Here is a 15,904-nt window from a genome sequence, read left to right as displayed (position 1 = left end):
GTGAAGCATATATATATATATATATATATATATATAGAGAGAGAGAGAGAGAGGATCTACAAGAGAGCATAGCGCTCTTCAATTATATGTACAGACTACATACAGATCATATAGCTCTTGTCAATATTTTGAAATTAATCAATAAAATAATTAAGATTTCATATGAACTTGAAAGGGAAAAACCTTTCATCACATGAAAAGAAGAAAACATTCACCAAGTATGACATGCGTGCATAATATCCTGATTACAATACTTACATTTAATGGATAATATCAAATTAGAAAAACTCACACGACGAGCCAGAGTTGGATTTCCTAAAATTACGGGGTTTTTTTTTTTAATCACAACCTTAAATTGTTGGGCGAACACATTGTATGCCACCACCCTCGATAGCTGTTTAAGTATGGATCATGCATGGCAAGTGATTCATGTGATCAATTACAACAAAGTACACACATAATTTGCAAACGACTTCGTCTAACTGGATATTTTAGTTTTCAAACAGCTCAACAGCTTAAATTAGCATACAAGAAACAAGTTTTTACATGTGAGTAGGAAAATTGTTAGATGCGTAAAGGTAACAGCATGAGTGACTAAACTTCGCAAAAGTGCTGCAGTGAAATTCCTTTCCGACGCTATGCAGGAGATTGCAATGCAGCTCGAGAAGAAAACAACTCATTTTCTGACAACAGTGCTTTGTATACTAGCAACCAGCTATAAATCACAAGAATTGACATACTTATTTCTGCACCGATGAAATTGGCTTAACCTCAAACAGTCTGAACAACTAACCTCAAACACCTATCACATTGAACATGCAATCGTTAACACCATCATGCTGAACTGGTGCTAAAATTATATTTTAAACATTCCAGAAACGATCCAGTTTGTACTATGCATGTTCGATTTCTCCAATGTCCGTCGCTATGATCTTACAAACAGGAATGTTCTCATTCTTACTTAGAAGCTTCAAGCTTGGATGAATTGGGACGTCATGCATGGATACCCTGTCCTCAATATCCAGATTACTCAGATCTACTTCAATCTTTGCAGGAATGTGCTCAGCCGGACACAAGTACTTCAAACTACTTCTTACCTGCCTTAGACGACCGCCTGTATTTGCATAACAAGATGATTAAGTTAATGTCAACATTACATATTACTGTTTTTTATCAAAGAAATAAAGAACACAGAACGATTCCATCCTTCCCATGGCAAACAAATAATTGTTATAAATTTATTAGAGACAAAAGTGAGGATAAAATTCAAAACAGAACAGAAAAGGCTCTTCAGAAAATAGCAAGGCCAGCATTTATGAAAGATATAGCAGAGATACTAAAAGGTAGGATGACATGAAATAAAATTACCATCACTGAGATCATCTTTGGATATTATCTGAAATGGTGGGGCTTAAGGACAATGACTGAGTGAAGCTGAATGTAAAAGTCCAAATAAATCAGTCCAGGATAAGCGTCCATGTTTATGACGAACCTCTGTTCCAAATAATGTCAGGTACCCATTTCCAACAGCTGATATCAAACTTCACTAACTTTATGAATTTTATTCTATGAATACTATTTTAATCAGCTGGAAACTGAAAAGTGAAAGTTCTCCTTTAGTATAGAATAACTCAGCTTCTGACCTAACACTTAGAAAATCCAGAACCATGCATTTCCTAATACAATATCGAGTCTGCTTCGATTTCTCATAGAACTTCGGAATGAGTTCCATGGTTGATTTTGCACTTTGCTTCCTTTTTTACTCAACTTAGCCATTTTAGCATGAATTTGAGAGGGTCATTTCTCTCTATCCATTTTCTACAGGCAGAAACCATTTGAAATGGAAGGACCTATCTTTACCACCATATTTAGTATGGAAATAAACAAAGAACTTTAACTGGATAAAAGACTATCATAGCAAATGAAGATAGCAAACAAGCTTGCAATTTCATAGTGATATCAGCATTATATCAAGTTAAAAGCAAAGTATTAATGTTGCTAATGTAACCCTTAAACTATTGCTGATGCGTGAAACATTGGCAGATATACTTCCAAGTGATGTTAGATACCATTCTAATTGCATCTAACCTTCTGTGGGCCAAGAATGAAAAATCTTGATAGGTAAAAATACAGTAAACTAGCATATCGCAATACAATAAAATGTAATCGCTACAAGACGAACCTTTCTTTATACCGGGGCATACATCTTCTCCTTTGTAAACAATGGGCACATCCACCTTCAGCTGCGTTCCATCCTCCGCCCATACGAATACCAAATTCAATACCTTCCCATCTTCATCCCTATGTATCTATACACAAAAAACTTCAATTATCAAACAGAATCATACACTTCCCGTGTATTGGAAGTATAGATAATACCATTCATTTCGTCAACCCATTCTGTGCTGCATTATACGAATGCAAGTAAACTACAATTATAATAAAATATATAGACACTATTTCAATTAATTAATACCAATAAAGAATTAGCAGAACACAAACTTCATAAAGCTGGCCCAAGCACTTGCCTTAATTGGAAGAACCTTTCTCGTCTCAAGTATAGTGGAAGAACCCGACCCGGCCCGGATCTGAAGCGGAAAAGTAGTGGAGCAGAAAAACGGAAGTTGTATGTTCTTGAGAATAGCCTGAATCTGCTTCCGCTCCGTGGTAAGCAGCAGTTTCCGAGAAACCAAACTGGAGGCGACAACAGAAGTAGGATCATTAGGATCTCTCTGAACGTAGCTCTGGGAGAAGACAACGGCGGGGATGCGTCCCTGAGCTCGGTCTCGTACAGAGATCCGGTGTCCGGAGCTTTCCCTCGGAACGGCTTGGATCGTGTGATACGAGCGGCGGGACTGCGTCTCCGCCGTTGCTTTGAGAACACCGGCGGCCGCGCGGCACCACTTGGACATTTGTTTCTGCGTTGATGGAATGGGTGATGGGGAAATGGGCTCAGGCGAGTGTAAGGGTTTATGTTTCGTCTTCAGTTCCAAGGGGTTTAGCCGAGTTTACGTGTTGGGCTGCTTTATCGGGCTGGCTATTAATGGCAGATGTTCAATCCAGCCCTTTAGTACTATGAATTTGCCTAATGCCACCCCATTCCAAATTAATTTCCCTCAGCCTGCATTTACATAAAAAGATTTGAATTCCAATAAAGAATTTGAAAGTTACTTATAGCAAAATCAAAAGTGCGTAGTATTTGTAAAAAAAATAAAAAATAAATAAAAGTTAAATTGAATAGTGTTTGCAGAAAAATCACTTTTAACGTAAATTTAATTGATGAAAGATTATTTTGTCCCTATGTGTTAAAAAGATACTATTTTTTTGCTAATTATTTCACTTGTTGTTTTTCAATTTATAACTACTTTCCCACAAAAAATCATATATTTTATTTCAATTGGTATTTCATATTTATGTTTTTAAAAATATTAAAAAAAGCATGTTAATTTTAATAATGTTCTCATTAACTAATATAATTCTTCATTCATACACAACAATTAAACTTACATGATTAAAAAAATATTATTTTATTAATTAATTAAATAATAATATATGAATGAAATAATATAATTAGATGATATAGCAAATAACATATAAAAAATTTAAATTATTAAATATATGAAAGTGTAAATTTAATTATCAATAAAACTTGAATTATTAGAAAACTCCGATATCAACTTTAAATATAAAATTTTAAAAATAAATTTAAAACGGTAAAATTGCATTAAAATTATTATAATAAGGATAAAGTAGTCACAAATAAAATTGAATTTATTTACAAAAAAACTCAAAGTAGTTAAAACTTAAAAGCACCCCTCCAAGATGCTTTCAGTTTTTATCTAAAAGCAATTTTTTTTAGCTGCTACAGAAAAAAAAAAAATTAGCATCCCAAACACTTTAAAAGTGCTTTGAGGAACCAGAAGTGCGCAAGCACTCCATTGAAGTGGTTGGATATGGCTAAATCTCTCCTAGAGCACTTTGGAACTTGCAATCCTTTGGGTTGTTGTGATCTCTTTGTTAGGTCTTTTAGGTCAATATATTTTTATGTATATCAAACGACATTCAACAAAACATAATTAATCAATACAATTGAAAAATTTTAAATTCTTTCTACTTAAAATTATCCAAAACACCCAATAATTTATTATTAGGAATTTGAAATTCATACATTCAAATCAATCAATCAATATTCAATTATATTTTGTTCAACATTGACCAACTTCATATTCATTTTATAGGAAGCATTTTGAAATATTTGTTATGCGATTATATTTAAATGTAACAAACCGTGTTGTAATAAAAACTTCCCCGTTTGTATTGCATCATAGCACAAAATGTATGTATCTTGTCATTGTCGACTAAAATGACGTCTGGACAATTCCTCGTTTGTTTGCGAGAAGAATTGAGTGGGTAAACACAACACAAACAGGTACGTCCACAACCATAAATAAAGAAATACAAGTAGGAAAGCAAACAATGAATTGAGGAGCAGTGAGTTTTTGTTGGGCAATGAAAATTGTCGTAATAATTAACAACCTTGCACGCTCACGTTATCGACCCTGTCTAATCACCACTTTAATCCCTCTCAAATCATAATCACTCCCCCCATAACAAAACATATCCATCCTAAAATATTACTCATCCAATTATTAATTTTGACAAACTGTTTGCACGCACTGACAAGACATCCAACAACTTGTAATTCACCCTCAATACCTGTTGCTGTCCAACATATTCCGACCCTAAACTCTTTATTACTCTTGTCCAAAACATAAGCTATAAACAAATATTAGTACAATGCTACTATTATTATTATTATTATTTTGCGTATGTTTTATATTAAATCTAACTTTTCATGTAAAATTATCATCTCACTATGTAATAACCCAATAATTTCTCAACAGAGACATATGCGAAATTTGATGCAATTATTTGTATATTCATCTTTTTTGAAATTTGGTGTAATTATATGAAAACCCCTTATAATTTAGAAAGCTGCATCTAGTACCCGTAAGATTTGATTTCGTGTAAAAGTAAGTCGGTGTGTTAATTAAAATTCAGTAAATTCGCTCAAGTTAACAAAAATTTGGATAAAAATTCATATATACCCCCTATTCATTTATTATTGAATTATTATATATTAAATAAATTCTTTTAATTACTAAATTACCATTCTACAAATTCACACATTAATACATGTGATGAGGTATATTTTTACCATCATAAAGGTAGTTTAATCAGAAAAATTTGTTTGAGCTGCAATGAATCAGTAATAAGTCAAACGAGGGTAAATATTGATTTTTAATTCAGTATTTTTGTCAATATCAACAGTTTCGATAAATTTTGACCAATAGAGGAACTTATATTTATTAGACGAAAATAAATTTTAAAGGTACTAAATGTAATTTTTCAAACTATATAAAATTTACGTGTAATTATATCAAATATTAAGAAAAATAAATCTAATTATCCCTGAAAAATATTTCGTGGATTCTACTTACTTTTTATGTATTGATTTACACTTTTCACTTAAGTTTCCGATACACTACTCCAAAAAACCAGTTGAGTGAGGGTTGGTTGTACTTGATATTCCTACGTACTTAACTTGGACCCCTAGCTACTACCGTCCCCCCTCCAAATTTACATACATACATGGATCAACTAGACATTAATCAACAGTTTTTACTAGGATTTAGGGCTGTCCGTGAACCTAAAAACTATCACCCAATCAATTAATGACTCTCTCATCCCTCGTCCTGTCGTAAAAAAGGGTGGGCCTGTAGGAGTGTATGTATTAATAGAGGCATTAAAGGGGTTGATGGGGTATTAATACAAGATGTTTTGCTCCGACTTCAAATGTCCTGTCTCTGTCTCTGTCTCTGTCTCACTTTCAGTTTCAGTTTCATCAACAATTTTGGTAGCTTTTTTCAAGTCAAGAAATGACCATTGGAGCAGTCCATTACTGTTAATTATACCCTATATATACTTATATAACATCAAAACACACATTCAAGACCAGTACATGGGCATTGATCAATGCGTGCATGTTGGCTCCACTTCACTTTTTCTTACAACATTGTTTGTGTGCATGTGTGTGGGTCTATATTCTTTCGCTATTAAAAAAACTGTGTTAACGTGTAATTTTAATACAGTACGTAATATCTATCATATTCTTATGATAGTGATTAAAGTCAAAACGATCTAATTATATCGGTATTTAGAGTCCGCTAATGATGCTACAATGGATTGATAATTTTGAGATTGGTAAATTTAATAGACGGTGGTGATTGAAGAATTAAGGTTAGAACTGTTTTATTGATTGTAGATGAATGGTAATGATGAGTTGGGGGGAGGGGAAGAAGAATCAGAAATCAGAATATTGAATGCTCATTTGCATTTGCATTTAATGAAAAAGGTGGGTTTGGCATTACGATGTCAAATCCATGCACGTGATTCAACACTCTCCTCCTAATCCCCCACCCCAACCCACCCCACCTTCTATGAAAAGTCAAAACGGCAAAAGGTATTTCCGCATAACAAAAAAGGTAAACCACTTTTCTATATAAGTATGCTTTATTTACATATTTATAAATTGGAATATATAGCAAAGATCTCTTCAGTAATTAAGGTTGAGATTTTAATATATCAGTTCCAACCCATTACACGTAAAAACTAGTAAAATTATTATATACGTTATTAGTTCAAAGAAAAAAATTATTTTTAAATATATTTATATTTCAAAATCAAATCATTAGATAATTACAATATTTAATACTCAATATATCAATATTTTTTCGAAAAAAATATTAATTGCAGTGACTTGTGGAATTTGGAAAGTTCACCATGCACTAGACATCATCAATCTTTAATTTACGTGACTTTAAGAGAAAAATAAATTATTTAATTATATTCAATTAAATGAAACTAATTAATTTTATGAGCACGTGTTGGTTTAGCTATATAATAATTCAATAAAAATTATTTCAAGCAAAACCAATTTATCATTTTTCTTATTAATTGTCAAATGGAGAAAAGAGACGAACTGCCGACGCTTTTTACATTAGTGGATAAAGACAGACCACTCTAATAAAATTATTGTAAGTTTCACTGTTGTGACATTATGATTGTATTGATGTGTAATTTTTAATACAGAGCGATAAATTATTATTAATTGAAATAAATTAATTACAATTATTACTGTCAGATATTATTTAACAAAAAAATCTAACCAACACCTATTATTATTGTAAAAATAACAAATCTAGTATTCAGTAGACAACATCTCATGCATAAGGCGGGGTTTGAACTATGCTTCATTGGCATTTTTAATACTCTCGTTGACGATTGTATTTTCAAAAACCTACCTCAGTTTGTGGTGGTGATTTGAGTTGAAACTGATCAGAAATTTTAATTTTTTTTGATAAAAAAATTAAAGAAAGAAAAGAGGAATTTGGGATATATATAGTACAAAAATTTGAAAGGAAGGACAAATTGTGAAGAGGGGAATTAAATTGCAAAGCAGTCTGAAATCTCTGAAATGGAATTGTACCGCACCCAGTACGCAATGAATGAAATGGAGGGTGTCTGCACGCAATTGCTAGCCCACAAACTGAGCCACTGCCCAGGGGTGGCTCAGTCCGTACTCAATCGGGTGAGCCACTACCTCCTTTCTGTCTCCCCCCCTCCCAATTTTGTCCTACAAACAACCAACCGCTATGAATTAATAAGTACTAACCGTCGTAATATATTATTTCTATGTTTGTATAATAAATAGTTTTTTATATTTTAAAATATATTATTAATGAAAATAAAATATATAAATTAACAAATCATATTTAAAAAAATTAATTTAAGGGTATTACCGTTACAACGACAAAAATTAGTATCATGATGTCATAAATCGTCATACATAAGTGAAAAAGTTTCATTTTTTTAATACTAGTCGTCGTTGTGGCACGTCTTTTCTACTTGCATATAATAAATAATATTTCACGCTTTAAAATATTTATAAATAAGAATAAATTTATAAACCACATTACAAAAAATACAATATTTAACCATGGTTAATTGTCATGGTTAAAAATAAAATAGCTGTAACAAATCGCCATTGACCATGATCATGCAACAATTGTTGGCCGTGGCAAATATTTTTACCATAACTTTTAGTCATGTCAAATAATTTTTTTCTTGTGAAAAATCTATTTTTTTGCATTAATTTTATATAATTATGGTCAATAAAAATTATTTACCACGATTTTTAGTCCATAGCTATTAAAGTAAACAATAATCAATTTTTTTATAGTGACAGTATATTGCATTAATAAGAAGAAAGAAAAAAAATAATTTATCAATTAATGCAAATTTTGAAAAAAGTTGTAAGTTAATTATTTCGAAAAAAAATAATTTATCAATTAATGCATTTTTTACTTCACAAATAAAATTTACAAGATTTTACAAAAGCAAACTCGAATTTTACAAAATTTAACTAAAAACAGTTATAATCAAAGCGATGTAATTTGTAATTTAAACTCTGACACAACCAAAACAAGGGTGGTGGTGTATTGGTATTAATTAGAGGACGGGCCCAAAAACCTTAAGCACGGGGGCTTGCTGATTGCTGATTGTTGGTCTCCTCGGGAAAAAATCTCAAAAAGGCTTAAGGATGCGTCACTTCAGTCCCCTTCTATTTGCCAATTTTCGGGTCAATCAACTCACTGTAGCAGCTCACACCATTATACTGTATATAATTCTTTTCCTTTTAATTATTATATTGATTCAATTAATATATTAATATATATTAAAATATAATAATTTTAAATTAAATCAATGTATTAATATAATTATAAATAAATCATAATAATTCACATAAAGTGAAATCATACCTACACATTTAATGAAACTCGAATCCTTGATATCAAACTTGTTCGTAAGATTTATACTATATATCAGATAGACGGTATTGTAGAATAACTAATTTTTATTGGTAAAATATACTCTTAAATATCTTTATTTATTTATTACGAAAAAAATACTTTCTGTTTTTTTTTTTACTTAGTTTTATCAATAGTTCTCCTGTCATGATCAATTAAATTTAAACACGTATAAGTGTTTTAATCTGATAGTTAATTAGACTGACGTTTCAAAAATAAGTTTGAGATTATAAGTTCGAATTCCATTAGACGTTTATATAATATTTGTATTTATATTAAAATATGATGTATTGATTGATTTAAATTTATTGAGATAATGATAATCTTAAAAAAGGGAGGAGAAAGAGAAGAGAAATGATTTAGTGTAACAAGTTAAAAGAGCCTTGATTGACTCCACCATTATCTCGAGTGCAAGTTATTAGTAATCCCTAATTAGCGAGCTAATTATTTGTAATGTGTCTGATAAGTCGCCAATTAATTGCTTAGAAAAATCTAAGAAAAACCTACAATTTAGCCGCTGTTACTTCACTAACTACATCATTGGAATTCTAAAACATGTTGTATTCAACTGCGGCATAGATAATTATATTTGTCAACACAACATTCCAACACTTGCTTAATCACAATTAATTGAACTAATTAATCTTCCAAATTATTAATGAAAATTGAAAAAAGATTAAGAAAGTATGGGGCAAAAGTGTGAATAGTGGAAAGATGAGGGGGTTTGAGTAAAGGGGTAGTTTTGGGAAGAGAGTAAAGAAACTCGCACAAGGACAATGAAGCATGCATTTAACATTCCTTCAGAGTGGCAAATTGCTGAATAACCACTCTCCCGTTTGATGATCCGACGGTCAAAGCGAGTTGTCCATGCACTCGTGGATGGATAGGATTAGGCCACACGGTTTTGCCCTCATCATGAAAGATCAACCCCCCCCCCCCCCACATACATACATATATGCACCTATACATACAATAATTACACGCACACACATATAAAAATGACGTAGAATCTCTCTCTCCCCTCCCTCCGGTTATGATCTCTTCCTTTCTCTTCATTGCATTCAATACCAATCCCATTTTCTCATTTCTCAGTCTCTAATTTCCATACAAAAGGTATAAAAATTGTACCTTTTTGCAATTTTTTATCCATTTCTTTTTGCCTTCGTTTTTTCGGGATCGCGAAAGTTGAAGATCGGATCGAGAGTTTCTCGAACTCGAACCCTAGGCCTCCACTCTCTCCGATAAACCGAAGGTCCATTTCTCCGTTTTCTACTCGATTTTTTTTTCGGCTTTTCCACGTCGATTATCTGTTTTGTGGTTTTGTATTTTTACGTGTAAGTTTTTTATTTTCTCTTATGTTGGTTTGTGTTGTTGTTGCTGTTGTTTTTTTTCTTTTTTTTGCAGATGTTGTGAGTGTTGCGGAGAGAGTCGTCTGAAGTAGGTTTTTGCGAGCACAGTCGAATAAGGTGAGGAATTTTGATGCAACTGTGTTTGGTTTCGTTCTTGTTCCTTTTGTGCTTTTGGTTTTGTGTTTCTTTTGGTTGTTTTTTGAATGTGAGATGAGGTTTGGTTGAAGATAAGGAAAGATCTTGACGTTTGGATTCACCGTAAAGAAAGGATTATGTTGATTATTTTTGATTTATTTTCCTTTTCTGGATCTGTGAGATTCTTCACTGCTACACCAAAGTTTGTCTTGCATTCCAAGCTGATACTGTTTTAGATAGAGAAACAAAATTCTCTCCTAGCTGCAATAGCAGAAAAAACTCATTGAGTTCGTGTACTTCTCCGTATTCCGGCGATCATCGTCTCTTATCTTTAAGTTTTACAGTTAATTATTTCTGTGTCTCCCGCACATAAATGATTTATATTTTTGCTTTTCATCTCTTCTGTTTTTTTCATTTTTTCTGTTGAGTTATGTTCTTCTTCTGACTTTCATTATATAAAATGACTGACTTGATTTTAAGTTTGGATTTTTTGACTTTCCATGTCGGCTTCGATATGCTCATTCTTTAATTGCTTCAGTTCTTCTCTTTAATCGGTGAACGAAACTTCGCTGAATGCCATATACCCATTGAATATACATTCACACTTATACAGTAATAAATATTTTATGACTTGCGCATGTGCAACTCTATAAACATGAAATTCTCGTTATTGAACCCAGTGATTCTTGAGATTTCAATTGGACTGATCAGCTTACAGGAATTGATGGTTTGTATGATTAATGATGTCTTCAGTTGAAGTGTCGAAGAAGAGGAAAATGTCGTCGTCAAACTCTCCGTGTGCGGCGTGCAAGTGTCTCCGACGAAAGTGCACGCAGGAGTGTGTTTTTGCACCATATTTTCCGCCGGATAACCCTCAGAAATTCACCAACGTACATAAAGTCTTCGGAGCCAGCAACGTGGCCAAGCTTCTCAACGAACTTAATGCCAGCCAGCGTGAAGACGCCGTGAATTCCTTAGCGTATGAGGCGGAGTACCGCCTCCGGGACCCCGTGTACGGCTGTGTTGGCCTTATTTCCATTCTCCAACACAAGCTGAAGCAAGTCCAGCATGATTTGGATAACGCCAAAAAGGAATTGGCTACTTATATAGGGCCCTCTGCCATGTTGCCCATATTGAATCACCCGGGCTTCATGCAGCAGCATCCCAATTATGCTCCCTCGGCTTATCAAGTGATGCCTTACAATGTGCAGCCGATGATGGGGTTGCCTACGGGGGTCCCCCACGGGGCGCAGCTCATGATCCGGGAGCCTCAGCAGCAACAACAACAGCAACAGTTTCTGGAGGCACAGCAATTAGCGGCGGTGGCGGCCGCCGCCGCAAGGGAGCAGGAGATGCTTAGGACTTATGAGCAACAACAGCAGCAGCAGCAGAATGATTTAGTGAGGTTTAACAGTGGGTTTGATGATGCGGCGGGTCCCGTCACCGCCACAGGATTCAATCAGATACCGGCGGCTGCAGGCGCTGCCATGCAGCCTTCTTTGGCCTTGGGCAGTTCATACGAAACCCTTCCGTACCATCATATTCAACAGCATGGAAATGTGCAGGAGCATTCACAAACTCAATCTCATACGCATTCTCATCATCCGCACGGGCACCAGCTTCCGCTTCAGCCTCACGAGCTTCTGCTGCAGCAGCAGCAGCAGCAACAGAATGTTTCAACTCACCATCAGCAGCAGCAGCAGCAGCAGACGCAGCAGCAATTAGGTCAACCGCAGCCCTCACACTCACAACAGCAGCCTCCGAGAGCTAAGAGCGAGGAGGGCAGAAGCATTGGTCCGTCGTGTTAATTTAGCATTTTTGTCAAAAACTTCAAAAGCTCACCTGCCCTCTGAGCTTTATTCTTTAAACAAAATTTTCATCCAGGTAAACTTCCTCTGTTCCCACTTTTGTCTCTTTCGCCCACTTCTATTTTCGCCCGCAATGTATTTTCTTTGGATTGTTTGCCTTTTTCTTGCAATGCCCTTTTTACTTCTCACACGGTCCACCTCAGAGTCGATGGATAATTACTGTCGCATTAAATGCTGGGGGAGATATGTTGGTTCTTAGTATGAATAGGGTTATTTTCTTGCTGAAGGCAGAAGAAAGCAAAATTTACTATCTGTCCAGTACGGGCCGGGGTTGGTTATTCGAATTGTTGTCTTGTCACTGCCCCAGACATGTCACTGTTGAATAATCATAACTCAAAACCTATAAAACCCTAAGTCGCCTCTTCATGTAGTAAGTACCTCCACCTTCTCCTTGGTCTTTGCATTTCGTGGGGGATGCAGTACTGGGTCCAGATATAGGTAGCATCTTCCTTTTGCAGAAACAGTAGTAATAGAAATATGCAGTTAGTAGTACAATAAATGTGTCAAACCATATTTTAATGCTCAAACTATCATATATGCTGCCGATCACTAGAAAAGGAATTCGTAAGTGAGTCTATTATGCTACTTCACATTCCTGATCCCTACTCTATGATTTGCTCATACGGTCACGTCTAGAAATTGAAAGAACCTCCTGAAAGTATTTTGTGGTTTTAGATTCTATCGGATTTTCTTTTTCTATTTCCATTTCCAATTTGTTTGGTGATAGGGGATTAACTAGACTTTCTCACTTATCAATTAGGCTAAAGGATTTATTCCAACTTGGTGAACTTAACGATGGGTGTGGTTGAGACTTGAGAAGGGTTAAACGGACTGCACCTTTTTTCCAGTAATATAGTACTCTATTATCATTTAAATACACGGTCCAGTCCTCTATGATTAGCTGGAGGAATGGACAAGTCGGGCCATGCATAATAGTTGATAAATTAACTGTATCATGCTGTATTCTTACATCTACTGCTATTGCACACTTGTTTTCCTTGCAACTACTTTTTAAATGATAATTATTTGTCAAAATTGTCGTCATCGTCTTCTTTTATTTTTTTAATACTCGACATGCCTAATCTACATTCTTAACTTATCTTAGCTTTTAACCTTAGGAAGTTTTATCGGATCACTTGTCTAAGTTGATGGATAGAGGATGGTGATGCTTGAACTTGCATGTTGTTTTATTAGTATTTTCATTTTTCCCTATTCTGGCTCCTCAATGGAGCACTAGATTTCCGTAATCTTTGCTGCTTGATTTTAATTTTAACGATGACATAATATAGAATTAAGTTGTTGAAATATATACTTTTGTGCTAGATCTGAGTCCCTGGTGTTCAATTAATGCTCCCACCACTTAACCGCATGCAACATATATATATATATATATATATACACTTAAGAAACACTGTCTTATTAGATAAATAGTAGCAGAATATTCTTATTTTCAGTCAAGAGAGAGAGAGAGAGAGAGAGAGAGAGAAAGAGATGATTCATCTTCTAATAGTTTTTCTCTACCATACTTGGTATTTCTTTTTTTGGCAGCAAATTTTAGGCCGGAGGTAGCGCGAGTACAAAGAAGAAGGAGAGTGGGACTCATAAGGGAGTTGAGAGAGAGAGAGAGAGAGAAATCTTGGAGTTTTCACATGTACGTAAGTTATCAGTTTTCTTTTCTTCCTTTGTATGGGACTCTGAAGGAGACAATTTCAAATGTAGGAGGAGCGTTGATTTCAACAATACTGTTCTCTTTTGTTTTTTCTTTCTTCCTTCTTCACATTACCTATAAGTTTACTTGTTTTCGCCGGCATCCCCCCCAACAATATACATATATCTGATATAAATCTCCCCATATTATTAAAGAATATCTTTTCTTCAAAGTCCAGTAGTAGTATATTATTACCATCCAGTTCACACCCAAAAGTCTTCTCCTTGGAATTAGAGCAATGCATTAGAGGGCTTTCCTCTCATTTTATTCCCACTAATATTATTGGAACAACACACACATATATATATATTAAGCATAAATGTAATATTGTACTTAATAGTTGTATCGAGGGGAATTAACTCTGTAATTTTTAGATTATTGCTTTTACCCTTTATAATTAATTAGTTACAGCACTCATGATGACATTTTTATGACTCTTTAATTGATTAACAGTGTCAATTTGGATGATGAGAGCAAAAATTGAAATACAGGCTAGCACAGCAATATATCTGGTGTACGTATTTCTAGAGAGTCGCAATCAGATTGTGGGAATGCGTGTACACACTCAAAAAGAATTTATATAAACATATACATATATAAGTAAAGTGGTGGATGCAAAAGCATTATAAAAACTGTAGGGTCCAAGAAATTAAAGATAATGAGACTTATAGCGTCCATGTGAAGGATTTATTCCTTGATGATTCAGATGGTTGACCCTCTCTTTATATAACATCACCTTAATTAATACTTTATTTTTCTAAGGCTCAAATACACTTTGCCCTTTTAAATTATTCATCATTTAATAATTATATCTCTAATTAATAAATATAATATTTAATTCATCACAATTAATTTTTTAGATAATATTACCCCTATATTATATATATTTAGTTTAAGATTTTTTTTATAGTAATCTTGCATTCTAAATTTAATTAAAAAAATATCTTTTATTTATAGCAAAATAAAATATCAATAGCGAGTTAAATAGTTCAAATTTTTCTTTTTTTTTTATAAATTCAAAGTTAACTAACGAATGGATACAATAAATATACAAAAAAATTCATGAAAAGATTTTATTAATTTGGTGATAAAATTAAGTTATTAACTATTTATTCTTTTAGATAAAAATGAATAATTAAATATCACTTTCTTAACATATTTTCTTTAGAAAAATATTATAAAATATATTTATTTAAACACCAATTTTTTTAACATATTTTCTTTAAAAGATATGATGAAATATATTTATTCATTTTTTTCTACAAATATTCAATTTTTGGTTAAGCCTATATATATATATATATATATATATATTTATCAATTCTTTTTAAGAAGCATATAGGAGTTGTTGGTTATATTATATTTATCGTGTATCTACTATATATTCATAAATATTAATTTATACTCTACTTTTTATGTAAATTCTTTACTTATTAAGAAAATAATTAAGAAATAATTTGGAGATGATTTAATGTGCAAAATACCAAAATATATTGAAAATAATTGTTCAAGGCATGAGGGGTATTTTTGTGCAAATAAGGGGGTAAGAGTAATATTTATTAGTTTAAAGGGGGTAAATATTATATGACGAATAGTTCAGGACCATACTGTACTTTACCCTTTTCCTAATTTACAAATTCCATAATTATAAATATACTTTAAATTATACTCCCATTCTATACATAAACATGATTGGAATCTCCTAACTCGTACTAGACCCTATTTTCTTTATCACTTTTATTTTTCTCCACATTCCAAAATAAGCTATACTATATAATACACATCTCTACATACAACATAAAATTTTGTAATTATTAACACACTGTATTTTTTTTCTTTTATTCAATATGTATGTATGGCGTAAATAAAATAATTTCTCCAATTCCTTAATTATACGGCAAGTTTATACATATA

At 33.1% G+C, this 15,904-nt stretch overlaps 2 protein-coding genes across 2 annotated transcripts; one reads left to right on the top strand and one right to left on the bottom strand.

Annotated features, from left to right (window-relative positions):
* Positions 1–679: 679 nt before the first annotated feature.
* Positions 680–2,989, bottom strand: LOC105177676 (Ribosomal protein L25/Gln-tRNA synthetase, anti-codon-binding domain-containing protein). The gene is made up of 3 exons (XM_011100909.3): positions 2,529–2,989; positions 2,183–2,309; positions 680–1,114 (listed from the first exon to the last, which is right to left on the bottom strand). The coding sequence occupies exons 1-3, from the start codon at positions 2,910–2,912 to the stop codon at positions 894–896; spliced, it is 732 nt and encodes a 243-aa protein (XP_011099211.1). The 5' UTR covers positions 2,913–2,989; the 3' UTR covers positions 680–893.
* Positions 2,990–9,915: 6,926 nt separating this feature from the next.
* On the top strand, positions 9,916–14,022 carry LOC105177677 (LOB domain-containing protein 36). Its single transcript, XM_088885076.1, has 4 exons — positions 9,916–10,182; positions 10,335–10,396; positions 11,168–12,298; positions 13,831–14,022. Exon 3 carries the CDS (start codon positions 11,191–11,193, stop codon positions 12,220–12,222), a length of 1,032 nt encoding a protein of 343 aa, XP_088741202.1. The 5' UTR covers positions 9,916–10,182; positions 10,335–10,396; positions 11,168–11,190; the 3' UTR covers positions 12,223–12,298; positions 13,831–14,022.
* The last annotated feature ends 1,882 nt before the right edge of the window (positions 14,023–15,904 follow it).

This window comes from Sesamum indicum, linkage group LG9, assembly GCF_026168435.1.
Source record: "Sesamum indicum cultivar Baizhima isolate 11 linkage group LG9, ASM2616843v1, whole genome shotgun sequence".
NCBI classification, from domain to species: domain Eukaryota; kingdom Viridiplantae; phylum Streptophyta; class Magnoliopsida; order Lamiales; family Pedaliaceae; genus Sesamum; species Sesamum indicum.
This window is presented reverse-complemented; position numbering and strand designations above follow the sequence as displayed.

Coding starts and splice junctions, on each gene's coding strand:
- LOC105177676 (XM_011100909.3), bottom strand. CDS start 2,912: ATGTCCAAGTGGTGCCGCGCGGCCGCCGGTGTTCTCAAAGCAACGGCG. Junction 2,310..2,528: donor GAAAGGTTCTTCCAATTAAG/GCAAGTGCTTGG, acceptor TTTTGTGTATAG/ATACATAGGGATGAAGATGG. Junction 1,115..2,182: donor ATGCCCCGGTATAAAGAAAG/GTTCGTCTTGTA, acceptor ATGCAAATACAG/GCGGTCGTCTAAGGCAGGTA.
- LOC105177677 (XM_088885076.1), top strand. CDS start 11,191: ATGTCGTCGTCAAACTCTCCGTGTGCGGCGTGCAAGTGTCTCCGACGA.